This window comes from Hippopotamus amphibius, chromosome 16, assembly GCF_030028045.1.
Source record: "Hippopotamus amphibius kiboko isolate mHipAmp2 chromosome 16, mHipAmp2.hap2, whole genome shotgun sequence".
Classification (NCBI taxonomy): domain Eukaryota; kingdom Metazoa; phylum Chordata; class Mammalia; order Artiodactyla; family Hippopotamidae; genus Hippopotamus; species Hippopotamus amphibius.
Genome location: NC_080201.1, coordinates 51,975,098 through 52,000,293, shown reverse-complemented (window position 1 = coordinate 52,000,293; position 25,196 = coordinate 51,975,098). Strand labels below are relative to the sequence as shown.

The 25,196-nt window shown below is 55.5% G+C and overlaps 2 protein-coding genes and 1 pseudogene across 5 annotated transcripts; 1 reads left to right on the top strand and 2 right to left on the bottom strand.

The window, feature by feature from the left end:
• The first annotated feature begins 817 nt into the window (after positions 1-817).
• On the top strand, positions 818-4,086 carry LOC130838102 (cytochrome P450 2F2-like; annotated as a pseudogene).
• A 124-nt stretch (positions 4,087-4,210) lies between these two features.
• On the bottom strand, positions 4,211-12,763 carry EGLN2 (egl-9 family hypoxia inducible factor 2). 3 transcript variants are annotated; one of them, XM_057712220.1, is made up of 7 exons: positions 12,555-12,763; positions 10,909-11,972; positions 8,556-8,609; positions 5,952-6,071; positions 5,359-5,495; positions 5,108-5,175; positions 4,586-4,839 (listed from the first exon to the last, which is right to left on the bottom strand). In XM_057712220.1, the coding sequence occupies exons 2-7, from the start codon at positions 11,734-11,736 to the stop codon at positions 4,784-4,786; spliced, it is 1,263 nt and encodes a 420-aa protein (XP_057568203.1). In that variant the 5' UTR covers positions 11,737-11,972; positions 12,555-12,763; the 3' UTR covers positions 4,586-4,783. The 3 variants fall into 3 exon arrangements, with proteins under 3 accessions (XP_057568205.1, XP_057568203.1, XP_057568204.1); XM_057712222.1 differs by lacking the exon at positions 8,556-8,609 and having other exon boundaries at positions 4,211-4,839; positions 12,555-12,760; XM_057712221.1 differs by lacking the exon at positions 5,108-5,175.
• Positions 12,764-14,583: 1,820 nt separating this feature from the next.
• Positions 14,584-24,619, bottom strand: RAB4B (RAB4B, member RAS oncogene family). 2 transcript variants are annotated; one of them, XM_057712879.1, is made up of 8 exons: positions 24,362-24,619; positions 23,092-23,172; positions 22,720-22,834; positions 21,060-21,122; positions 20,824-20,978; positions 19,127-19,222; positions 18,908-19,038; positions 14,584-14,963 (listed from the first exon to the last, which is right to left on the bottom strand). In XM_057712879.1, exons 1-7 carry the CDS (start codon positions 24,375-24,377, stop codon positions 18,923-18,925), a joined length of 642 nt encoding a protein of 213 aa, XP_057568862.1. In that variant the 5' UTR covers positions 24,378-24,619; the 3' UTR covers positions 14,584-14,963; positions 18,908-18,922. The 2 variants fall into 2 exon arrangements, with proteins under 2 accessions (XP_057568862.1, XP_057568861.1); XM_057712878.1 differs by having other exon boundaries at positions 20,824-21,122; positions 24,362-24,553.
• Between the last annotated feature and the right edge of the window lie 577 nt (positions 24,620-25,196).

Sequence of the window (25,196 nt, the reverse complement as noted above, 5' to 3'; positions counted from 1 at the left end):
CAGGTGGGGGTTCCTACTGAGGGGTCTGGGGAACTGGAGACCAGGGGTTTAGCAGCATAGGCATAGGACATTTGGGGCATCTGGGAGCCAGAGCATTGGGAATAGAGATGGCAGGAGTTCAGGGCAGGGCATAAGTATGGAAATACAAGGGGGTCAACTGTGGGGAGGCACCCAGGAGTCATAAGATACGCTGGAAAGTGCCAAGCTGTTGGACACCCGGAGGCTAGGGGGCTCGAGTGAGCATCTGGGAGACAGGTACAGCATACAGAGCTCCAAGAGCAATGGGTGTGGAAGTGACAAGGGCTCAGGTGTGAGTCCCTAGGAGTCACAGGCACAGGCACAGTAGTGCCAGGCTAATGGACACATCACCAGGGGTGTTTTAATAAGTGTATTTAGGAGTCACGATGTATTTAGGAATCAGAAGTACAAGGTACAGCACTCAGTGGTCATGGGCCCAGAGGTGTCCCAGAGATTCAGGAATGCACACCTACAGGCTAAGTAAGATGGACCGAAAGGTGCTAGGGGTTCCGGAGGGTGCACCTGTTGACCACGTGGGCTGACATGAAAATGCTAGTGCATTAAGGCTGCCAAGTAGGACAGGCTGGGGCAGGCACACACGCACAAAAGACCAGGAGGAGCCAAGCCCAGCAATGATAGGGCTGGGGGCGGGGTGCAGACTTTGGGTTAGGGAATTACAGGATGAGCATCCCAAAGGCGCCCACCCCTCCCACTCTCAGGCTCCACCCCTGCTCCACCCAAGACCCCAAGGGAATCAAATAGAAGCCAAGAGGTGCAGGCATTGAGGATCAAGGGCATGATGATTGCTGGCATCGCAGCGCTGCTGTTGCTGGTCCTGCTACTGGCGCTAGCCAGGCGGGCTTGGGGTGCACGGGGCACTCAAACGCAGGGGGCCCTACCCCCTGGGCCCGCACTGCTCCCTCTTCTGGGTAACCTGCTGCAGCTACAGTCCAGAGGGCCTGGACCACACACTCATGGAGGCAGCCCCGACAGAGGGTGGGGGAAACAGAATTCTGGATTCCTGGAGGTGGAGCTGGGGGCTGGAATTCCTGGTTCTCTGAATGAAGACAGAGCTGAGTGGCTCGGACCCCGCGAGTCCTGAGAGAGATTAAGGGGCCTGGCGTCCTGCCTTCCAGGAAAGGAGACTGGGGATGGGAAGTTAGATCTGGAGGGAAAGGGGGCAAGGGCCCTGAGCTCCTGGTTCAAGCTGGAGTCGCGCTGCCAACCCCCCCAACCCCCAACTCCCGGTCCCGAGGGAGGACGAGCCTGGGGCGGGCAGTCTGGTCCCAAGGGAAGGGGAGCAGAGAGGTCTGTCCTGGCTCAGGCTGGGGAGGTACTGAGGGCCCAGAAGCCTAGTTCTGAGGGTGCAGGGGGCTGGGGACCTGGACTTCTAGATTTTGAGGGAAGGTGATGGGGCTGGACTCCTGGGTCTGAAGGAGAAGGGAGTTGGGGGCCGGGCTCTGGGGTCTCAGTGGCGGAGGGGTCAGGAGCCCAGACCGGAGCCCGCTGAGCACCGGCTCCGTGTAGCTCTCTGGCCGCTGGGGTCCTGTGTTCACGGTGTGGCTGGGCCGGCGCCCTGCAGTGGTGCTGTGCGGCTACGCAGCGCAGCGGGACGCATTATGCTGCAAGCGCATGCCTTCTCAGGCTGCGGGGCCATGGCAGTCCTCGAACGCTTCACATGCGGAAATGGTGAGGCCAGGGCGGCGGAAGTGCGGGCCTGGAACATCCAGTTTGCGATAAAGAGCGGGACCAGGGAAATGGCGTGGGGCCTAATAAGAGTCAAGGTGGAGAGGTTGGGGAGGAGCTACAGTGTAGGGGTCGAATGGGGGTGGGGAGGCTGGTTCCTTGTGCAGCCAGTAGAAGAGAAGAGCCTAAGAGTCAAAGCCAAAGAGCAAGCACTGGTCAGGGATCGGGATCAGCAGAGGTGGGGCCAATGTGTGGATTGGACCGAGAAGACTGGGGTGGCAGCCAAAAGATCTGGAAAAGCAGCAGAGCAAAAAGTTGCGAAGAAGTCGGCTCCACCACGGGTAGCTTCCGGGATGGGCGTGGCCAACCCACCGGCCGGCCCCCTTCTCTGTCCCACTTCCCAGGCATCTTGTTTTCTAAGGGGCAGCGCTGGCGGACGCTGCGCAATTTTGCACTTGGAGCACTTGAGTTCGGATTGGGTTCGCGGACCATCGAAGAGCGTGTCCTGGAAGAGGCGGCTTGTCTGCTTGACAAATTTCAAGCCACCTTTGGTATAGCCTGGTCGGAAAAGGAGAGGGACTTGTTGTGGATGTGGCTGGCCATTGGACCAGAAAGGACGGAGAGAAGGCGTTTAGGTGGAATAAAGCCAGTAAACCCAAGAGCTGGGTGGCGGCCGAGCCACAGCGTATGACCTTGTCATGTTCCCACTCCCAGGAGCCCCGTTAGACCCGCGGAGGCTACTAGATAACGCTGTATCTAATGTTATCTGTTCCGTGGTCTTTGGGAACCGCTATGGCTACGAGGATCCGCAGTTCCTGAGGCTCCCGGACCTCTTCAATGACAACTTCCGCATCATGAGTTCCAGATGGGGTGAGGTGAGAGGGTCGACCCCAATCCCTCCCTCGTGTGCCTAATCTATACCAAATGCTGAGTACATGGACCTACCTACACTGGATCATTAGAATGGAGCAATCTTAGAATCTTGGAATGGAAGAGTTTTAGAACTTACATCAAAGTTCTGGTCCAGTCTCCCCATAGGGAAACTAACGGTCTTGTTCAAAGTCCTATTGATTTCCTGTCCCCCCAGATGTACATTTACCCCTCCCTCCTGAACTGGCTCCCAGGCCCGCACCACCGAATCTTCCAAAACTTCGGGAGCTTCGGGTTTTCATTTCTCATCAAATCCAGCTGCACCGGCAGACCCGGCAGCCTGGGGAACCCCGCGATTTCATCGATTGTTTCCTGGATCAAATGGATAAGGTACAGAGCCCTGTTGCCCTAAACTCTATCCCTGCTGCCCACCAGCAGACACCTGGCACGCAGCAGCACCTATCTCCTCTACCCACAGGAACAGAAGGACCAGAGAGCCATTTCCAGGCGGAGACGTTGGTGATGACCACGCATAACCTTTTCTTTGGCGGTACCAAAACCACAAGCACCACGCTGCGCTATGGACTTCTCATTCTGCTCAAATACCCAGAGGTGGCAGGTCTGCGAGCAGGACAGCTAGGGATGAGGGGGCTAGGGCCTGGGGTTGGCGGGAGACTGAGGTATGCATAGTTCACAACTCTGCCGGCCCCAGCCAAAGTGCAGGCCGAGCTGGATGCCATGGTAGGTCGAAAGCGCACCCCAAACCTGGAGGACCCAGCGCGCCTGCCCTACGCCAACGCCGTGTTGCACGAGATCCAGCGCTTCATCAGCGTGCTGCCGCTGGGGCTGCCGCGTGCCCTCACCCGAGACACCCACCTGCATGGCCACTTCCTGCCCAAGGTGCCCACCGAGCCTGGGGTTTCTGCGTGCGCACGGGGTGGGGAAAGCAGGGAGAGCCTATTAATGGAGACCAGCAAGCCTGAGCATTCGCAGCACTGACTCGGGGAGCAAGAAAGGCCTTCCTAGCTCCTGGCTGCTAAATGGGGTCTTGCATGGATGTTTGGAAGAGTCGCTTGCCTGTTTTTCAAGTAACCCTTGCACATCCCTCCAGGGCACCTTTGTGACTCCTATGCTTGTGTCTACACACTGGGTCCCCACCCAATTCAAGGACCCAGACTGCCTCAACGCCAACTTCCTGAACGACAAGGGCGAGTTCCAGAGCAACAATGCCTTCATGCCCTTTGCCCCAGGTGTGGGCTGTGCAGGGAGGGGACCAGACTGGACATGCCGTGGGGCACAGGGGTTTCTCACTCCACACCCGTGTCCCCAGGAAAGCAGATGTGCCTGGGGGCAGGCCTGGCCTGAGCCGAGACCTTTCTCTTCCTCACCTCCATTCTACAGCTCTTCTGCCTGCTCCCTGTGGGGAGCCCCGCCAACATTGACCTCACCCCGCAGTGCACTGGTCTGGGCAACGTGCCCCCAGCCTTCCAGCTCTGCCTGGTGGCCCGCTGAAGTCAGGCTCAGCCACGCTCTGCTCACTGGCTCTCAGACCTCCTTACCCTCTTTGGTCAATAAAGGCCCTGAATTGCAAATGGAGGGATCTTCATACCAAGAGGGAGCAAGAGAATCAGGTATGTGCAGCTGAGGTAAACTTTTATTTCTTGGCTGACAGGACTTGCACACCCATGCTCCTCCCAGCACCTCTCATCCTGCCCAAGCAGTGGCAGCCTAGTCCAAAAGGTGCCATGGCCAAAGGGGTTGGGGAGTCACTTCACATTCCAGGCTGGAGGAGTGGGGGACTTGGGGATACTCCCCCACAAACCTTTGCCAGCAAGAGGCCATGACTCACCCCAACCCCAAATCCTGCATCCTGGTGGGAGGTGGCAATGCCTCCTTCCAGCTCTCCAAACCTGAGAGGGGCATGACAGGACAGGGCAGGATACAGGCCCCTAGCTCCAGTACTGGCAGCCCCCAACATGGCCCCTGCCCAGATCACAACCCCAGCCCCCAACCCAGGGCAGCAGAGGTCTCTCCTCCTCCTTGGTCCTCAGCGATGGACGGAGCCCTCCACACCAGGCAGGACAGAGGCAAAGTCAGAAGCAGCGGCGGTGGCGGGGAAGGAGCAGACACCGAGACTGGCAGCACCGGGGCCCAGGGCTCTCTCAAAGTCAGGGCAAGCTGTCTGTCCATGCAGCTCTGGGGCTGGCCACTAGGTGGGTGTAGTCGGCTGTGATACGGGTACTTGGACACCTTTCTGTCCTGATGCTGGGGGTGAAGGGAGACAGGAGACTCAGTCATCAGGGAAGGGACCATGAGGCCAAGGAAACCTGGGAAGATGGGAAGAGGACCAGAGGAGACGGGGCTCATGCTGGGGATATACCAAAAGAGTGAACTGTCTAGGGAAGGTAAGCAAAGATGGGGAAAAATGAGTGGTAGGATTCAGTGAGAGACTGATGAGGTGGCTTGAGACCTAGGAAGGTACATGGAATGGGAAGGACTTGAGGGAGGGGGACACCATTTGGGAAGCAGGTACCTAGCTGATACTTGTCTTTGGCTGCTGCTCGCTCCTTGGCATCAAAATACCAGACAGTGATGGCGTACCTGGGGACCAGAGCAGCCCCAGAGGGCAGTAAGAAATCACTTTTCAATTCCAGCCACTATATCTGCCCTTCTGAGCCACCCCCTCTTGGCACTCCATCACTTCCTAGTCACTCCAGGGGTTTGACAAGACTTTGTTGGCACAGGGGCAGCATCTGGGCACATTCCCAGAAGTATGGATCATACCTGGTGGCATAGGCTGGTTTCACCTCATGGGGGTTCCGCCGATCAGACCAGAAAATGAGCAGCCGGTCAAAGAGTGGCTCAATGTTGGCTACCACGGGCCGGCCCTCAGGGAATATCTGCAGCAGGCCGCCATGCACCTGAAGGCAGGCCAGAGGATGAGGCAGAAGGCTGGCTAGTCCTGACTAGAGCTCCCGTCTAGCACTGCCGGCCCCCAGGAGCCCACCAGGGGGCACAGTAACTGCACACATCACTCCCTCCCACCACTCAGGCTCTTAAAATGAATGACAGCCCAGAGTCTGCATCACCATGGAGATGGGCAGGAAGCTACTAAAGAAGACAGGAAATGGGGCGGGGGAAGCGCTCTTTAGGCTGGGGGCTGTGCTCTTTAGGCTGGGGGCTAGGCAGACAGCACCCAGAGAGGAGGAACTGCCACCAGTCAGCTGGAGAGGAGAAGGTGCCATTTCCCAGGAAGAGCCATCGCGCAGATTACACCGCCCCCCAGTGGGCTGAGAAGAGGAAGGGGACAATGCTAGAAGCTGAGCTGGGAGTGGAAAATGCAGTGGATGCACACCGCCCCACCCCCAATACCCTACCTTGACATCCCAGTTCTGATTCAGGTAATAGATGCAGGTGATGCAGCGCCCGTCACCGTGGGGATTGTCAACGTGTCTCACGTACCCCAGCCCGTTACCTGGGTAACACGCCACCATGGCCTGGCAGAGACGGATGGAGAGGATTTACTGAGGCTAGTAGGCAGGGACTTGTGAGGAAGCAGCCATTACCTCCTCTCTCTAACCCCTCTCAGCCCCTCATCTCTCCTCAGGGGTCCTGGGCTCCAAGGGTTCCAGCACCCAGACTTTCCCCTTTTTCAGCCAAGCCCCCATTCACAAGAAACCTCAGCTCCTGGGCCTCAACAGCCCACTCCCCACACACACGTGCCCAGAGTCTGGCACTGTGATGCAGCTCAACGAGTAACTGAGGGTTTGCTTTTTTAAAGATAATCTGACCCCATCTCAGACATTTCAGTAGGATAAAACAAAATTTAAATGTTTTCTGGTATGCAGGGATGTGGCCTCACACCAGGAGTCCTCTCCTCGAGCTGCAGAGCTGGAATGACCTCGGACATTGATGCCCAGGCCTACCTCAGAGGTTCTGATGTACTGAACTGGTCTCAGGTGGAACCTGGAATTTTTAAAGGTTCCCCAGGTAATTCTAATGTGCAGCAACGTTGAGAACCACTGTCCTTAACTACAAAGAACACCCGCTAAATAAATAATCTGTCTCCTACACGTCTGAACAGGTACCAAAACCTAGAATGTGACTAGAACCTGAGATCTAATCCCTGCTCCAAGGATAACCTGCCAAGTAGCCTTGGACAGTCTCATCACCTGAACAGGCTTCAACTGCCTCATCTGTAAAATAGGGCTAATAAATGCCTTCTGTTAACAACAGTAGTATGAACCCCTCTGAAAACATACCTTTGGAGGCTCCTGACCCCCACAGATCTAAGAGTTAGACCTCGTTCCTGGCCTTGGCTTCTATGTGTACAGGTCTAGCCACAGGTTCTCACCATCTCTCCTTGATAGCTGCCACTGCCCTAGCCAGCCCTGGCCATGCTGAGTCCTGGGCCTAGCCACTCTGGGCCTGTTTCTCATCAGGTACCCAACAAAATGATGGATGTGGTGTGAGGGAAAGGGCCCGGGCGTTCCTGCAGACCTAACTCCTGGGTTCAAGACTCAGTGCTGCCACATGAGCTGTGATGTTGGGCAGGTGACTGAACTTCCCTGTCTCAGGTTCCTCATCCATCAAATGGCGCTAACAACAACTCCACAGGTTGCTGAACGGGACCCAACACCGTGCCTAACACATGATGGAGAGTCAAGGCACAGGCTGAAATTTTTAAACAAGATCCCTGTCCTACCCTCTGCTCATAGCCACTGGGAGGGCTGGACAAGGCGAACAGGGGAGCATGGGCATGAAGCGCCCCGTCTGGGAACCCGTCAATCCACACCGATGCCGGGCCAGCCACTACCCTCCACAACGCTCAGCTACACCTGTAGGCCACAGCCAGCCACGACAGCCCTGAGGTAAACATTCCCAATCGAAAAGATCAGCGTCTGCTGCCAAAAACAGGAGGCTGGCCAGGCACTCCATGGCAGCCAGCGTGACTCAATCCCTCTGCCTCCTCCCAACGTACTATTCCCCAGGCCTCACACCAGCGCAGAGGGCAAACTGCTCCGCATTAACTGTGTGCACCTGATCCACCACAGCACCTGCCCAGGCCAAGAGGCCAGGAAGGCTGCGGCCGGCATGGCCACCCACAGGACAGCACGCTTCTCTCTGGCAGCATGAGGGCGAGATCCTGGCCCCCATGTCGCCTGGGTTCCGAAGAACCTCCTGTGCACTGTTCACTCCCTGAAGAGGGATCAGCGCTCTGAGCAACCACTTCACTGGGAGGAAAGAACACTGCCGTGGCCAGGATGGAGGGGTGGCCTGGAATCAGTGAGTCACTGACTGGGAACAGGCAAGCCCTCCCCAATTAGAATCCAAGCAGAGATTGTGCTGGTTTTGCTTGAGAATGGGGTGGGGAAAGGGGTCCTGTGATGCAATCTCTTCCCCCACAACCCATCCCCACACAGCAGCCAGAGACCCTTTACTCCAGCTCACCACTGCTCAAATCCCTTCAAGGTCCTCACTGCATCCCAAGAGAATACAAATTCCTGACCACAGCCTCACAAACTGTCTCCAGCCTGGCAGTGCTTCTGACTCTTTTCTGACCAGCCCAAGCTCATCCCCCAAGGCTTCTGCACCTGCCTGGAACACTCTCCCACTGGTCCCTCTTGTTATTCAGGTCTCAGGACCAGGAGCACCTTGAAGGCATCTGGGCAGATTTCCCATTCCATCCCTCAATATGAAATCAGTACAGGTACTTGTTTACCTAGTACTGGCCCCTAGGGCCAAGCCTGTCTCCCTAATACCAAGGAGGTACCTGCTGACTGAACGCACCCCTCTGGGTCTCAAGGCCTCCCTTCCATCCTGCCTGCACACCTTCACAGGGTCTCCCACAGGGTCCCTCACTCCCATGCAGGCAGGGACACCCTCTGTAGTCTGTCACAGAACTGGACTCCTGTGTGTGTGAGGGCTAGACACAGAAACCGGCCCTTTAAGGTCCCACCCTTCCCCCCACTTATACTCACCTGGGAGTGGGGGTGGGGGTAGGCATCCTCTGGCCCCAGAGAAGCATCTACTTCCTGCCCCCACAAGGCAAAGGGACAACAAGCAGAGTAATATGGAAACCTGCCCCTCACACTTCCATCTCCGGGAAGGGGCAGCTAGGATCACTGTGCCAAGCACGTGCACAAGTGCACACACCCCCAAGTCAGAATCCCAGGTCTGAGCCAACACCAGCAGGCCCCACCTCCAAACTGCTCTTAAAGGGGCCTCCCGGGGTCACCTATGGTAGTCCTTGATGCCAGTGGGAGTCCATTCCCACCCACCTGCAGGTCAGCTGAGCAGAGGAACTAGGGAGAAGTGGAAAGCAAGAGAACACAGGAGCAGCAGGCACCCAGGAACCACTGAGGGGCAGACTGTTACTAGCCTCAGCCACACTGGGGATCTGAGCCCCCACCACCACCGTAGACACCCCACACCTCAGCATCCCACAAAGTCTTACTCCAGAGCCTGGGGAGGGAGCCCAGATGCTGCCCTTTGAAGGTGAGGAAGCCTGAAGTTGCTGTCTCACTGGGACAGGGGAGGGTCTGAGAGGAACTCCAGTGACTGGGTTGGCTCCTCCCCTCCCTTCTCAGTCCAGCCAGACTTGTTCTTACCTCCCAGGGCTAAAAAAGTCTCAATCCCCACCTCCACTACCCCCTTCAGGGCCCTGTTCCCAACCACATCCAAGGCACCAAAGGAAAAGAGATCTGTGCCCTCTCCTCTCCCCTCCTAAAATGGCCACAGACTAGCTGGGAAGTCAACGGGTTTTCCTATCCTGTGGATGAGCAAATGGAGGCTCGAGAAGTATCCTGCCCTTGGCCACTCAGCCCTCGTGGTCTCCTTACAGCCTCCCTCCTGTGAGGATGGGTGACGCTGGGGAGAAGGTGTTGAGCACCCCGTGGCTATGCAGACTGCCACCGATCTCGCCTGCCCCTAGGAGGGGCCGCCTCTGGCTCTCCAGCTACCAAGTAACAGGAGGAAGAGGGAAAGGAGGACAAGTTCCAGCTGGGGTGGGGAGGCCAGAATGGCTTTGGCCCGGGGAGCTCTAGTCCCTGAGCCAGCTCCAGTCTGAAACGGAAGCTGCACAGAGGCAGAACCCAAGATGGGATCTGAGGGAGGGAGGGGACATCAGGAGCACAGCCGCATGCCTGCAGGGCAAAACAGTCTGTGCCATCAGCCAGGCATCGCTGGTGCTGTGCAGTGGGCACTCCCTACAGCGCCCATCTAAACACCACCAAACCCTGGACTCAAAGCCAGGGCCCTCACACCCCTCCATGAAGAGAATGTACGTGTCAGCGGGCCAAAAGGCCCTACGGACTATTGTCTTGTGCAGGGCTCCTGACCCCAGAAGACCCTGATGACTGCCCATAAACTCTAATCAAATAAGCATTTTCCTTAAAACACAGGCTCTGTGAGTTTTGGCACATTCTCAAAAAGGCCCAGGTTCCAAAAAAAAGATTAATAACTACTACTCTAAAACAAGAGAAAGGGACAAAGAAGAGACGCAAGAGCAGAGGATCAAGGAAACAGACCAGAACAAGACAGGGATGAAGTGACGGACACACAGCACAGAGAGGATGGAGAACAGGGACTAGGAGGGGGAGGGGTGGGAAAGATGGGGACACGACCTCCACCTGGGCCAGCACATGGCCACTCCAGGAAGCCGTCCGTGATGCAAATGCCACAGCATGGCATACGGTGCACCATGCAGCCCAGCACCAGGCACACTGGGCAGCGCCTCCCCCCTCAGCCTGGCATGTGCCTCACCACTGCCACCCTCCCCCTCCCCTTTCTGGTTCTCCTACCTGGAAGAATGGACAGACCAGACATAATGGAGAGGATGGAATACACGCATGGGTAGATGAAAAAATAAGGGAACAGAGAAGAATAAACACAGGGACAGACAGACAAGTGCAAATGGACTGAGGCAGAATCCTGTGTCTGTCTACACTGGCCATTCTTGGTCTAGGACCCATGGACAGACAGCAGGGGGCTGCAAAACCCACCATGGCTCACGCACAGATGTGGGGCTATGAATGTCGGCACCTTCCCTCAGGTTCTTCAAGAGGATCCCTGGCAAGGTCAAGAACCAAGATGACTACGGGCCAAACCCACAGTTTACAGGTACACAAACTAAGGCCCACAGGGAATGAGAGCTCAAAGTGAGTTCCAACAGTCCCTGCACCAGAGCTGCCTAAACCCTTTCGTGACCCCAGAAGCCTGTCTCCAAACCCACTGGTGCTCACAGCACTAGGCACCGGACAAGTGCTGGGCAGCCCCCAACCCCACCACCACCCACACCCCCACCACCCACACACAAGGTCCCTGCAGCCTCACCTTAGTGCGCCCATTGATGACGTAGCTGCCCAGCCTCCCAGCACAGTGGCGGATTACAGCATCCACGTGGCCCATGAGGGCACCGATGCTTCGGCAGCCTGGCTCATGGCCTTCCACCCAGGCAATCTGGTCCCCACGGATGCTGCGTGGCGGGATAGCCCGCTGGCTCACTAGCTGCCCATCGCGCAGCCGCCCGCCCCGCTTCAGGGCCTCCACCTCTGCCAGCACTCGGCCACCCAGTGCAGCCCCCAGGAAGCTGTCCTTGACGCAGATGCCGTAGTACCGCATGCAGGGCACAATATAGTCCAGGGCCAGGCGCTCAGGCGCAGCGGGCAGCACCTCCTCCCTCAGCCCGGCGCTGGCCTCACCACTGCCACTGCTGCAGCCCTCCCCCTCCCCCTCCGCCTCCTGGTTCTCCTGCCTGGCCCAGGGTCGCTTGCTGTGTGCAGGGGCGTCCCCACCACCCTCTGCCCATTTCCGTTTGGGGGCCTCAGGCCGGGCGCCCTGGGCTGCCAGTCGCTGGCACCCCTTGGTAACCAGTGCCGCAGCACCCTCACTCTGCAGCGGCCGCAGCTCGCCGCCACCCTGCCCACCGAAGCCCTCCCGCAGGGGGCTGGCTGTGGTGGAAGTAGCTGTGGCTCTGGGAGTCCCACGCCCCGCCGAGGCCTCACCAGGCGCTCCTGGACGGTGGTAGGAGGACAGCAAGGGACAGGGCAGGTAACTCTCCACCCCCATCCTGGCCCGGCTAGGCTCCAAGGGCTCTGACACCGAACCCGGCAACTGAGGGAGAGCCTGACTCAGGGGCTGCGGCTGGCACGGGCTGTCCATGGCAGCAGTGTCTTCATCCCCCGGGCATGGAGGGCACGGCCCAGGCCCATGGTGCCACCCTCCTCCACCTCCTCCTCCTCCACTTGATGCAGCCGGGAGCCCGGGCGGCTGGGCCTGGCGTGGGGCAGGATGAGGCAGGGCAGGTGACAGAGGCTTTTCTCGTGCCCTAGGGGTGCTCGCTGGTCCCCAAGTCCTCTGCTGTCCCTAGGGGCCTGGGAAGGGACCTGTCACGGTGGCTGGAGAGAGAGAGAGAGAGAGAGAGAGAGAGGAATGTGAGAAGAGCTACAGGCAAGCGAGCTGGAAGGGGGAAGGAGTGCTAGGGATAGTAGGGAGGAAGACAGACTTAGCTACAAAGACCCCAAAACCTGAGGCCACGTGGGGAAAAAGACTCTGCGGCTTGGGTGGAATCACTAAGAGACAAGCGGCAATAAGGGGACAGCAGGAGGAGACAGACTAAATAGATGACCCACAGAGGACTGCAGTGGGGGCTGTGGGAGAGAGACATCCTCAGACACACACAAACCCACAGACAGAAAGAAAGGAGGGGACGTGAAGTAGAAAAGGATGGCGGAGTGAGAAGTACGAAAGTTAGAAACAAACAGACCGGGGGTGGGGGTGGGGGTGGGGGTGGAATCTGCCTGGAAGACAGCGGGAATGTGGGGATCTACAGACAGTGAAAACGCGGGGGGAGTCCCGAGACAGAAAAACACACCAGAGAAGAGCTGGGGGGTGGGGGGGGCCGAGACAACCGAGCAGAACCGGGTGGAGGGGTCGACCCGAGCCCAACAGGAGGAAGCCCGTTAGGGACCGACACACACCCAGACGGAAGGGAGGTCCTGGGACAGACTGACGGAAGGGAGCCGTGGGAGCAGGGTCCACAGCGACAGAAGGAAGGGCGGAGAAGGGTTCACGCACTCGCGGACAGGACAAGGGAAAAAAGCGCCCCCCTCCCGAGTCCCTTCGGTGCGGGCCCTGGGGCCCCTCGGGGCGCAGCGGCAGACGAAGGCAAGGCCTAAGGACCGCTGGGACCCCGGGTCCCCACCCCTCCCCTCCCCTCCCCTCCCCCTCCGCACGCTCCCCCCGCTCCCACCCCAACGCCCCCAACGGCCGGCGCTTAACGTGCCGGGCGCGCGTTCCCTCCCCCACGCCCCACCCCCACCCTCCCCTCCCCAGGGTCGTCACGCTCCGCCGCAGAGCACTGGGCGCGCGCCCCCACACCCCGCCCGGCTCGCGCCGGCACCCGGGCTCAAGCGCCGTCTCCGCCCCGCTCCCTTCCCTCCCCACGGTCTCCTCACCGAGGTTTTTCCTCCGGCCCCGGCGCCGCCGTTTGTGCCAGCCGCCCTGCGCCGCACAGCGCGCCATACCCCGCCCCCACCACCCGCGACGCTCCGCCCCCGCCTCGCCCGGTGGGCACGTGACCGCGTCCCGGCGGAGGAGACGGTGTTGCGCAGGCGCGAGCCGCGCGGGGCGGGGAGGGGCGGGGCGGGGCGGGGAAGTTCAGAACACCCTCTCCCTGGAGAAAAGGGGAAATGGATCGGTCGCCGACGCAAGGCTGCTGTGCACTCTCCGCTCCGCCCCTTTTGCGCGAGAGGAGGAACACAGGAAGGGCTGGATCCGGTGGGGGAGTTTCTGCGCATGTTATGCCAAGCGAGTGGGAGGGGCATGCAAATAAATCTATTTACATAGACAGGCCCACCCCCTTGGAGCCGACAACGCTGCGGAACGCCGAGTAGCCGGGTCGCCGAGTGGCATCCAGATCGTCGGTATTATTTACATGGACAGCTCCGCCTTCTCACAGCCCGAGAATAGGAATATTGAGAAACGTCTGCGCAATTAGTTTGGAAATGTATGTAAATTTGCACGACAGTAAATAATTTACATAAGGACTTTCATAACGGAGATTGAAAAAAAACGGAACGTCCTTGAGAGAAGGGAGAGAGGACTGGAAGGGATGGGCAAACGTATTCTGACCCGCTCCGCCCTGCCCCATGGGGACAACTGTGTGGCGCCCGAATAAAACAACCTAGGAAAGCTACTCAAAGAAGGTATTTGCATGACAGCCTCGAGTCATTTGAACGACCTGACCTGGGAGGACTATGCAGATGAGGTCCTTTAAATGCCCCGCCTCTCCACCAACACCCGGTCTAAGCAGGGACTCAGGCCTCCTGTGAGGATAGTTTAAGGCCAACCAGGAGATGAGACAGCAATTGGGAGTGTTCTCAGTGGGCTGAACCTGTCCCTGGCAGAGCACGTGCGGGTGTCAGCGGTTCACCTGGGCATAGGTGGTAACACACTGATCTCAAACATGCACAGGAGTCAGGGTGGCACAAAAGCAGTCTTCAGGGGTACACACAGGGTTCATGGTCACACACAAGTGTTATCAAAGGAGTGAAATTCACACCAAAACACACCCGGACCTCAGGGGCACACACAGTCACACACCAAAGAGACACTGCCTCAGACTTGCCGGCATCAGACACGCATAGCTATGACCCACCGGGCCCAGACCCAGGGCTCACCCACAGGCCTGAATTCTCATTTCCTAGCCTCGGTGTCCCAAACAACGGCAGCCTCACAGACGCAATCACCAAGGACACAGAGTAGTCACAAGCAACAGTGTCACACACACAAGCAGCACACTTTCCTACAGATCCCATCACACCCATCACAGAGGGATATTAATGTTACGTATGTGGGCAAACTCCTTCCACAACAGACACCTGAGCCGTGGAATCATGGTGGACCGCCATACCATGTCCAACCCCAAAACATGGCCCCCAAACACAGCCAGTGACCTCTTCTGCCTCCCCTCCCTCCCCACCGCCCCAAAATGATGGAGGCTTCTGACACAGGTGTAAACAATGCTTTATGGGGGTGGGGTGGGGACGAGACAGGCCTCCAGGTAATAAATAACATACTCGCAATGGCAGGGCCAGGGGAGCTGAAGCCACATGGCCCTGGTCTCCGGCTTTGGGAACTCTTTGAGTACGGTTAGGGGTTCAGGGGGAACAGGGGTTAGCCAAGACAGAGGAAGCAGCAGCAGGTATGGATTCCCCCTTCCCCCGTGGCTCAGTCTTGCCCCTCAGCCAGGCCCCACCAGGCCAGGGAAGGGGAACAGGTGGCGGGGCAGCTTCTCCGGGGCCAGGTCAGGTGAGGGGCTCAGCCTCCCAGGGCCTGGGTCTGGGCCCCAGCCGGAAAGACAGGGCTGGTCCTGAAGAACAGGTGAGCTGAAAGAAAAGTGTGTGGTGAACTGGAGGGGTGCTGGGTCTGTCAGCTGGTGTCTCTGTCTCATTTCTGGGTATATTCCTGCCTGCCTATCTGTGCCGGTTTGTCCACACTCTTCTCTTTCTCCCAAAGTTTCTACATTATCTGACTTTCTATTTCTTGTCTGCAGGTACTTTGGGGCTCTAGCTCTGAGAGCACATGCGTCTCCCTATTTATTTGCCTCAGAGAGCCGCCTCCTTGAGTCTGTAGAGAGGCATCTCAATGTCTACATTTTGTGTCCCCACCTTTGCCCCTCTGTGTTCCTCTGTGTCCCTGGATCACCCAGGCTCTAGGTCTCATTCTCGTGTTTTCCAAAGTGAGGAAACACATTGGATTATCAGTTCCTGTTTTGTAGTTATCTGCAGATAGCATTACCCGGGAGCTTCTAGAAACCCCCAAATCACTTCAGAAGCTCTGGGGTAGGACTTCCCCTGGTGGTGCAGTGGTTAAGAATCCACCTGCCAATGCAGGGGACATGAGTTCAATCCCTGGACCAGGAAGATCCCACATGCCACGGAGCAACTAAACCAGGGCGCCACAACTACTGAGCCTTTGTGCTAGAGCCCGCAACCCACAACTCCCAAGGCTGTGTGGCACAACTACTGAAGCCCGCGCACCTAGAGCCCCTGCTCCGCAACAAGAGAAGTCACCACAATGAGATGCCTGTGCACCACAACAAAGAGTAGCCCCCGCTCTCCGCAACTAGAGAAAGCCTGCGTGCAGCAACAAAGACCCAATGCAGCCAATAAATTAATTAATTAATTTAAAAAAAAAAGACTTTCTGGGGTAAGGCACAGGCATCGGTATCTTTTAAACCTCTCCAGGTGATTCCAATGTGCACAACTGCATTAGTGGGTTGGGAAATCAGTTTGGTGAGCCTTGAGCAATTGTTTATTGAAATGGAATAAAATAGAAAATATCATAAAAATTAAAATGTTAACTCATTAAAAAAGAAAGAAGGAAAGAAATTTTTGGAGCACTTCATATGTAATAATAATGTTGGTCCATAGAGACAGAAAGCAGATGAACGGGGGCCAGAAGCTGGGGGAAATGGAGAATGAATGCTTAATGGGTATGGGGTTTCCTTTCAGGGTGATGAAAATGTTTTGAAACTAGACAGAGGTGGTGGTTGCATAACCTTGTGAATGTACCAAATGCCACTGAATTGTACACTTTAAAATGGCTAAACTGACTTAGAGGGCTGGGATAGGGAGGGTGGGAAGGAGTCGCGGGAGGGAGGGGATATGGGGATATATGTATAAATACAGCTGATTCACTTTGCTGTACAGCAGAAACTGGCACACCAGTGTGAAGCAAGTATACTCCAATAAAGAGCTTTAAAAAATGGCTAAATTTATGTCACACGAGTTTCGCCTCAATTTTAAGAAAAAGAATATTAGTATGAAGAAAACGTGTTTTAGTTTTATACGTGTGTGACTGTATTGGATCAACTCATAAAGTGTATTTCCTCCTGTAGACTGCAATCAACAAAGTTTGAAAATGCAGTCTTATTACATTTGATTCACCGAGGGAAAACCCTGAAACAGACTCAGAACTAAGCTCTGAGGTGAAGAATACACATCTATCTGATTCTACACAGCCCAGAGTCTTTAAAATGGATAAGAAGAAGAAAAATGATAAAACAACCCTCGTTTATCAAGTCTTAGTTTACTGTCAGGCCCTGTTCTAAGCACTTTACATGAATTAACTTAATCTTCTCAGCACTCACATGAGGTAGGTATTATCATTAGCCTCATTTACAGATGAGGAAACCAAGGCCCAGAGAGGCTAAATAATTTGCCCAGAGCTACAAAGTGACAGAGTCGGAGTATAAACACAGGCAGCCTGGCTCTGGAGTCTGTGATCTACCACCTTCTCAGATGTGGAAGACAAACACCATACAGGTAATAATGATCAAGGGGATAGAGTTGAGTGCTTTAGAAAGGAGGGGCAGGGGCTTCCCTTGTGGCACAGTAGTTAAGAATCCACCTGCCAACACAGGGGACATGGTTCGAGCCCTGGTCCAGGAAGATCCCACATGCCGTGGAGCTACTAAGCCTGTGTGCCACAACTATGGAGCAAGCGAGCCACAACTATTGAGCCCACGTGCTACAACTACTGAAGCTGCGCACCTCGAGCCCGTGCTCTGCAACAAGAGAAGACACCACAATGAGAAGCCCATGTACCACAACAAAGAGTAGCCCCCACTCACCGCAACTAGAGAAAGCCCGAGTGCAGCAACAGAGACCTAACACAGCCAATAAATAAATTTATAAAAAAAAAAAAAATACTTGAGAACCTCAGCAGTTGTTTAAAGAAAAAAAAAAAAAAAGAGAGAGGGGGCAGTTGTGAGACTGCCCATCTGAAGGGAGTGACCCCCATTTGGGAAGCTGATGAAGGTTCCCTGCTAGAAGAGGCATTTTAGCAGAGACCTGGTGATGAATGGGAGTTGGTGCCAGCAAGGGAGGACAGAAACAACAGATGCAAGCTTGGAAGGAAACAAGCCCTGCCCGAAGAGCTCATCCTTGACTCCTCGCTCTCAAATTCCATATCCATTCATCAGGAAATGATGTTGGCTCAGCTCTCAAAGTACATATATGCAAAGTCTAACCACTTTGCTCCACGGCCCTCCTGGAGCTGCCAGTGGCTGTGGGGTGCGGGGTGGGGTGGGCATGAAGCACAGAGACGAGAACTGTCAAGACATACACACCCGCAGAGAGGTGGGGACGGGACCAAACCCTGTGGGACCTTTCAAGCCTGTTAAGGACTTTGGACCAAGCACAGGGGAACAAGCAAGGCTTCCTGGAGGAGGGGGAGGAGGTTACCAGAAAAGAGAGGGAAGGAATCAGATTTGTGCTTCAGGAAGACCCAGTGACTACATCAAGAGGGTTCAAGCCTGGAGACAGAGATCAGGGAGGATACAAACCTACTCACTTCTCAACCCCTCCTCCACCCCCACCCTGGTCCTGTCCACCCTCCTCTCTCACCTTGACTTTGCCTCTCACCTTGACTTTGCCGTAGCCTCCTCACTGGTCTCCAGGCAACCACCCCTGCCCCCTGCAGTGTCCCCTCTATATGCAGCCAGAGGGGCCCTGTGAACACCTGAATCAGATCCTGTCCCTTCTCTGCCTGGAGCCCTCCTATGGCTCCCATCCCACCCAGCATATAAGCCAGAGTCCTCCCTGTGGCCCACAAGGCCCTAACTCATCTGCTTCCCCCCATCCCAACCTCATCTCCTGCCCTCCCACACCCCCCCCCCCCCCAGACACACACACTCCACACACTCCACTCCAGCCACGCTGGCCTCCTTGGACTTCCTCACCCAGGGGAGGCAGGACCCTACCTCAGGGCTTTGCACTGGCTGTTCTCTCTGCTTAGGACACTCTTCCCCCAGGCTCCCACATGACCTCCTCCCTCACCTCCTTCAGGTCTTTGCTCAAATGTCACCTTCTCAGTGAGGCCTCCCCTCAACATCCTGTTTAGCACTCCACGCCTCCACCTCCCCACCCTCCATACCTCTTATCTCCCTAGCTACTATGCAATTTGCTTGTGTATCTTGTTTACTGTCTGACTCCCCCTCGAAGGCAGGGATGTTTGCCTGTTTTCCCCACCCCTATATCCCCAGTGCTGTGAAGAGGGCCTGGCACAGGGCAGGCACTCAACAAACATTTGATGAATTCTGAATGGGAGGGTCAGAAGTCCAGGGCAGAGAGCTGGCAGTGGGACGGGAAGGATGGGCAGATTTCCTGTGGCAGGGAAGGTGGCCCCTTTAACTCAAGTGTTCCTGCGTCTTTCTTCCTCACTCTGTTTCTCTCGTCATCTGTCCTTTGCGGTGTGTCTGTCTCTGTTCCGTGCTTCCCTTTGCCGGGAGACCAGCCCTGCAGCCCCCAAGTCCCAAGTATCCCACCTGGCTCCGCAGGTCTCAGCAGCCACAGGGCTGAGGGGCCACGGCCTGGGCACTCCGAGGCTGCCGCAGCTGGCGAAGGGAGGCATCACCGTATTGAATGCCAGAGCCCATCCTCTCGGGGTCAAGCTCACCTGGGGGGAGGGGAGAGGTCAGGACTGGTCCCTTGGAGACCTCTGGGCCCTGCCTTCCACTCCCACTCCAGGTAGTTGGGGGCCTCACCTGAGTCGATCTTGTTCAGAATGGTGCGGGCACACTTCAGGAAAGCCTCCTCCACGTTCTCACCCGTGAGAGCACTAGTTTCCAGGAACATTAGCTCTGGGGGGACGACACTCGGAAGGTCAGGGCCTCACTCAGTCCCCATCCTCCACTCGGACTCAAGCCTGCTGCCTCTCATTCTGTTCCTCAAACATTCCACCTCTGCCTTCACCTCGGGCCTCCGTACATGCTGTTCCTGCCACGATTACTCCCTTCCCCAGGTACCCAGTGAGCTCTTCTTTCAGAGCTCAGCTCACATCTCCTCCTCCAGGAAGTCCTCCTGACCTCCCAGGATGAGTCAGGTGCCTCCCCTGGGCTCCCACAGACCTCTGTGCCTCCTCCTTCCCAGCCCTGACTTCTCTGGGGCTGTCACTGTCTGGAAATGGTCCTGCCCCCTGCCCCCCGGACTGAGAGGCCATGAGAGCTGGGCCCAGGGCTGTCTTCATCACTATGTGCCCACCATATAGCATAGGCCCACCATAGTCCACCCGTCAGCCATGTGACAAGGCCTCACAGTAAGAACCAGGATTCAAACCCACATCTTTCTGATGGCAAATCCTCTAAAGCTGCAGGTTATAAACTGGAGGAACATGGACAGACCCTAAGCCAGCAGATTTTGGCCAACACAGTGTTTTCAAATGAGCTTAGACCTGCGTACCTTTTGTTGTTGTTGTTATATTCACATTTGTTTTATTTTTTAGATTCCACATATAAAGTGATACCAAACAGTATTTGTCTTTCTCTGTCTGACTTATTTCACTTAGCATAATACCCTCCAAGTCCATCCATGTTGCTGCAAATGGCATTATTTCATTCTTTTTTATGGCTAAGTAGCATTCCATTATATGCATGTACCACATCTTCCTTATCCATTCATCAGTTGATGGACACTTAGGTTGCTTTCATGTCTTGACTATTGTAAATAGTGCTGCTATGAACGTTGGGGTGCATGTATCTTTTCAAATCAGTGTCTTTGTTTCTTTTGGATATATATCCAGGAGTGGGATTGCTGCGTCATATGGTAGTTCAATTTTAGTTTTCTGAGAAACCTCCATACTGTTTTCCACAGTGGCTGCACCACTTTACATTCCCACCAACAGTGTTCGAGGGTTCCCTTTCCTCTACACCCTCACCAACATTTGTTATTTGTGGTCTTTCTGATGATAGTATACTTGCGTATCTTTCGATGTGGCTGTCTTGTCCACTCCCCTAATGCCAGTGCCTGCTAACCTGGGGTCTACCCTGTCCCCTATTCCTTATTTACAAAATGTGCCTGTCCCCTAGGGCCATCAGAGTTTGCAATTTCCACCTTATGCCAATACCCTGTGCTGCCTCCCCATGGTGGTCGAAACTTTCTTAGCAGCCAACGTTAATCAAGCAGCCATCCAGCCAGGCAGTGCCGACAGCTCCCTACGGACCACCTCCCTTAACCATCACGCACTATATGAAGCAGAAACATGATCCCAGCTTTCCAGATGAGGAAACTGAGGACCAGAGTGGTCATACAGCTCGCATGTGGTAACACAGATTTGAACCCAGACCTCTATATCTCCACATTCCCCTGCTGGGCAGAGCCACAGAGAGCCAGGAGGCCCACAGGCCCCCTGAACTGCCCCCATTCCTCTGCTGCTCCCCCACCCCCACGGGCCCACAGCCCTCACCGTTCTCCTGGGCAAAGCGGGAGGCCTCCAGGAAAGTGACCTCACGCTCCGGATCCAGGTCCTTCTTGTTGCCACAGAGAATGACTACGATATTGGGGCTGGCCAGGGTGCGGGCATCCGTCAGCCAGGCGGCCAGTGAGTTGTACGTCTCCCGGCTGTGGAGAAGGGAACCAGGAGGGAGGCAGGCGCAGGAGAGGAGCAGCCCTGGCCCCACCCTGCCCGCTCCGTGCACCCACCTGGTGATGTCGTATACCAGCAGGGCTCCAGCTGCCCCTCGGTAGTAACTCCGTGTCACCGACCTGTGGGGCCAGGGGGACCCAGTCACCCCCGAGGCTGGGGTCTGCCCCAAGACTGCCCCCCTCTGCGGAGAGAGACTGGTGGTTCGGAGGCCCCCCTTCACTGCTGGCCCCTCCTTCTAAGCCTGGTCTGGCCTCACTACAGTTTCTCCCACTCATGTTCTCTCCGTTTCCCTCAATCTCTACCTCACTTAGCTGCCTGCCTCTGTCTCAGTCTCTCCCTACCTTTTTCTATTTTTTTTCTTTTAATTTTTATGTTTTATTTATTTTCTGGCCACACTGCACGGCTAGCAGGATCTTAGTTCCCCAGCCAGGAATTGAACCCAGGCCCTGGTAGTGAAACCGCTTAGTCCTAACCACTGGACTGCCAGCGAATTCCCTCTCCCTACCTTTGACTCTCTCTGCGTCTCTGTCTTTCTGCACTTCTTCACTGGTCTGTGTCTTTCTCTCTGTCTCCTGTATGTGTGTGTATCTTTAATTCTCTATTTCCCTCTGTCTCTGTTGCTCTGGCTCTGTCATCCTCACACTTTCCCATTCATTCTTTCATTCAACATTTTCTGTCATCCCCCCCTGGCCCAGTCCTCACCAAGCACTACGCAACTACATCTGCTTGGCCTTCTCCTGCTCTGTTTGGGGGAGGCCCCCTTCCCAGAGTGGCCGACTGTCTGCTTCTCCCTGTGTCACCAGGCTGGGTCCCTGTAGAACTCACACAATCACGCCACAAGCCTTTATGGAGCACTTCCTGCCAGCCCAGCGCACTTTGTATACCTGTCTCCCCTCCATCCTCTCTCTGTCTCTATTTCTGTGAACCTCACACACAGAACTCACACATGAATATTAACTCAGCGGCTACTCATTGCTGCCCAGGGACCATGCTTCCGCATGGACTGGATTCCCTTATTTCTCTCTCCCTGCTGTCTATTTCTCAGACTCAGGGTTTCCAGTGTTTATCCTTTTCCACACACATTTCCTGAGGATATACTATGTGCTGCACCCTACACATTGCCCTCTCCCCGCAAAACATCCATTTCTCCATTTCTCTGGCCACCCTTGCCCCACTCTCCCTGTCTCTCTCTGTCTCTCACCACTGTTTCTCTTTGAGTTTCTTTATCTCCCTTCTCTTTCTCTTCTCTCTCAGTCTCTCTCTCTCTCTCCCTTCCTGAATGTTTGTATCTCTCTTTCAAGTTTCCTTTTCTCTTTCAGTCATTCTCTATCACTCTCACCCCTAGTCCCACCCCAAGCATCCTTCTCTCCAGGACTTGTTTCTCCCTGGGGACAAGTCTCCATCCCTCCAGCCGCATGCGTCTATCCCACAGAGTCTCGTTAGGGTCTTCTGTCCCTCCCTGGCCCTCTCACTCTTCCTTATGCTTCCTTCTCAATCTCTCTTTCTCATTGTCTCTGCTGTCCTCTCTCCAAGACGCCTTCTTTATTTGACTACATGGACCTGCGCATCACACTCTCTTTCTCTCTCTCTCCCTCTACCTTGCCTGCCCTCTCAGTGTCTCCTTGATCCTGTTTCCTGGTAACTCTGCACACTTCTCGCCCTCCTATCACCTCTCCTCTCTCCCACACTCTCTCCCTGGGAGCCCAGCCCACCTACCGAAACCGCTCCTGGCCGGCTGTGTCCCAAATCTGTAGTTTCACGGTCTTCCCACCCACGTTGACCACCCGAGATCCAAACTCCACGCCGATTGTGTGGTTGGAGTCCTGTTTGACTGGGAGTGGGAGGGAGGAAAGAGGCAGTGTGGGGGCTCAGAGGATTCCTTGTCCTCCTCAGCCTGTACAAACCCATATGCATTGCTGGGATGACTGAGGCTCAAGGAGGACCCAGCAAAGGTAAGGACCCGGCAGCCAGCACTGGAGTTGTACCTATGGCCAGCCCAGCCCCTGCCCACTCTGACAGCTGCCTACGTGCCCACACCATGCCCTTGCACACAGTTTAGTGCTCCCAGGACTACTCCCAGAAACTCACACTTATTCTCAATGAACTGATGAAGGAGACATGATTTGCCCGTTCCTGCGCTGCCAATCACCAGGAATTTGAAGAGGAAGTCTGAGCAGATGGAGCCAAATTCAAGGAAACCCATGCAGAGAGAAAGAGAGACATGAAAAGATGGAAACCAAAGAACATCACAATTATGGGGAGAGAAACAGACAGGCAGATACAGAATAGTAGGTAACAACTATAACGGATAATTCTTACATAGTGCTTACCACATACCAGGCACAGTTCTAAAGGTCTTTACTTACATCAACAACTCAATCCTCAGGAGAACTCTATGAGGAAGGTATACTAATAATTATTCCCATTTTCCAGATGAGGAAACTGAGGCCAGAACGGTTAACTGACTTGCCCAAGATCCTGCTGCAAGGTAGAACTAGGATTCAAACCCATGCTAACTGGCTCCAGAGTCCAAGATCTTAGCTATTACATTGCTAAAGCCTCTTGAAAACCATTTTATCAAGGAGTACAACCTTGCCCTTGCCCCCCACAACTTCCCCTCCCAACACTTTCTGATTCGTTCACTCTACTCCAGCCTCTGGCTTTCAGTCTACTCCTTGAAGATGACAAACTGGTTCCTACCTCAGGGTCTTTGCATGGTTCCCTCTGCTTTTCCCTATTTGTTGAATGAATGCAGCTCCTTCTGACTCCTAAACCAGTGTTCCTTTTACCACACCCTGTTCTCCCACTTCCTATCCATCCATCCATCTGGACTTTCCAATTCTCAGTTCCTCCTTACCTCCCTCAGCCCAAGGCCCTACCCCTATTCTCAAGCTTAAGACCCACCTCTTGCCACTAGCCCCACTCCCTAGTTAAAGGACAACTCACCCCAAACCGCATTCCAGACCTCTCCCAGAGTAATCCCAGGGTCGAGAGCATCCCTTCAGGGTCCCCCCAGCCCATCAAGTTTGAAACCTGGCCATTCAGTCAGCCCCGCCCCATCCACTCCACCTATACACAGGAAGGCTCAACTTTTCCCTTAAGGGCTACCAAGATCCATCGTGACTGTTTCCCTCAAATCCCTCTCCAGATCTATGTCGCCCACACACCAGACCCTCAGGCTCCGCCCAAATTGATTAGGCTCAGCCTCAGACCCACTAAGCCCCTCCCAGCATCCACTAGGCCCTGCCCCATAATACCAGACCCCGCCCCCTGATATACAAAGCCCCGCCCCATACCCACAGGCCGCATCCTTCCCGGACCCAGACCCAAGACCCCAGGTTCCGCCCACCACCCTCACCGTAGGTCTCAGCCATGACTCGGTCGCGGCCGCTTAGGGCCGCAATATGGCGACGCGGCCGCGCCTGCTCCTCGGCTGGCAGCCGCTCCACTCGGGCCGCAGCCCCGGCTCCTTCCTACTCCCCGGGCCCGGCGCCGCCACTTCCGCCTCCACCCCCCACTCCGGCGCGACCCGCTAATGCTGCAGGATACCAGGCTATGCTTCCCCAAGACAGGGATTGGCGGACTCCTAGGGCAGGGGGCGGGACAAAGGCGCAGATTGGTGGTGAGAGAGGGGTAGCGCCTAAAGGGGCGGGACCAAGACTAGCGATTGGTGGTGCCAGAGATGCTTCGCCGAGCAGAGACACGGATTTGGTCAGGAGTCCGGGGGCAGAGTCGAGATACCAGATTGGGTAGGAGCGCACTTGGGGGCGGAAATATGGATGCAAATAAGTGGGCAGGGGTAGGATTGACAGAAAGAGCCTGCAAGAGGAGCCGATCTTGGGCTAGGTAGTACTGATCTCAAAGGCAAGGAAGGATGAAAACGGATGGTACGCACAAATTAACTTCCTTCCTCCCTTTGCGGATAATCTTCCAAGAAAACCTAGAAAACCTTTGCTCTGTGATTTATGGCTTCCTCATGGTCCAATCGGCTCATTCCCAATAGTTCAATAGTTCTCTTATTAGTCTAGAGAGATCACTATAATCCCCCAATTTGGCTGTCTTGTTAGTCCATCTTCTCATTTGTTTGTATTATTTAAGCTTAGGAGCCCACCTCTGATAACCCAGCTTGAAGCAAAGAGCTTTTAGTCCGCGAAAATCTGCCTAGCAACCACTGACCTTACCACAGTCAGTGG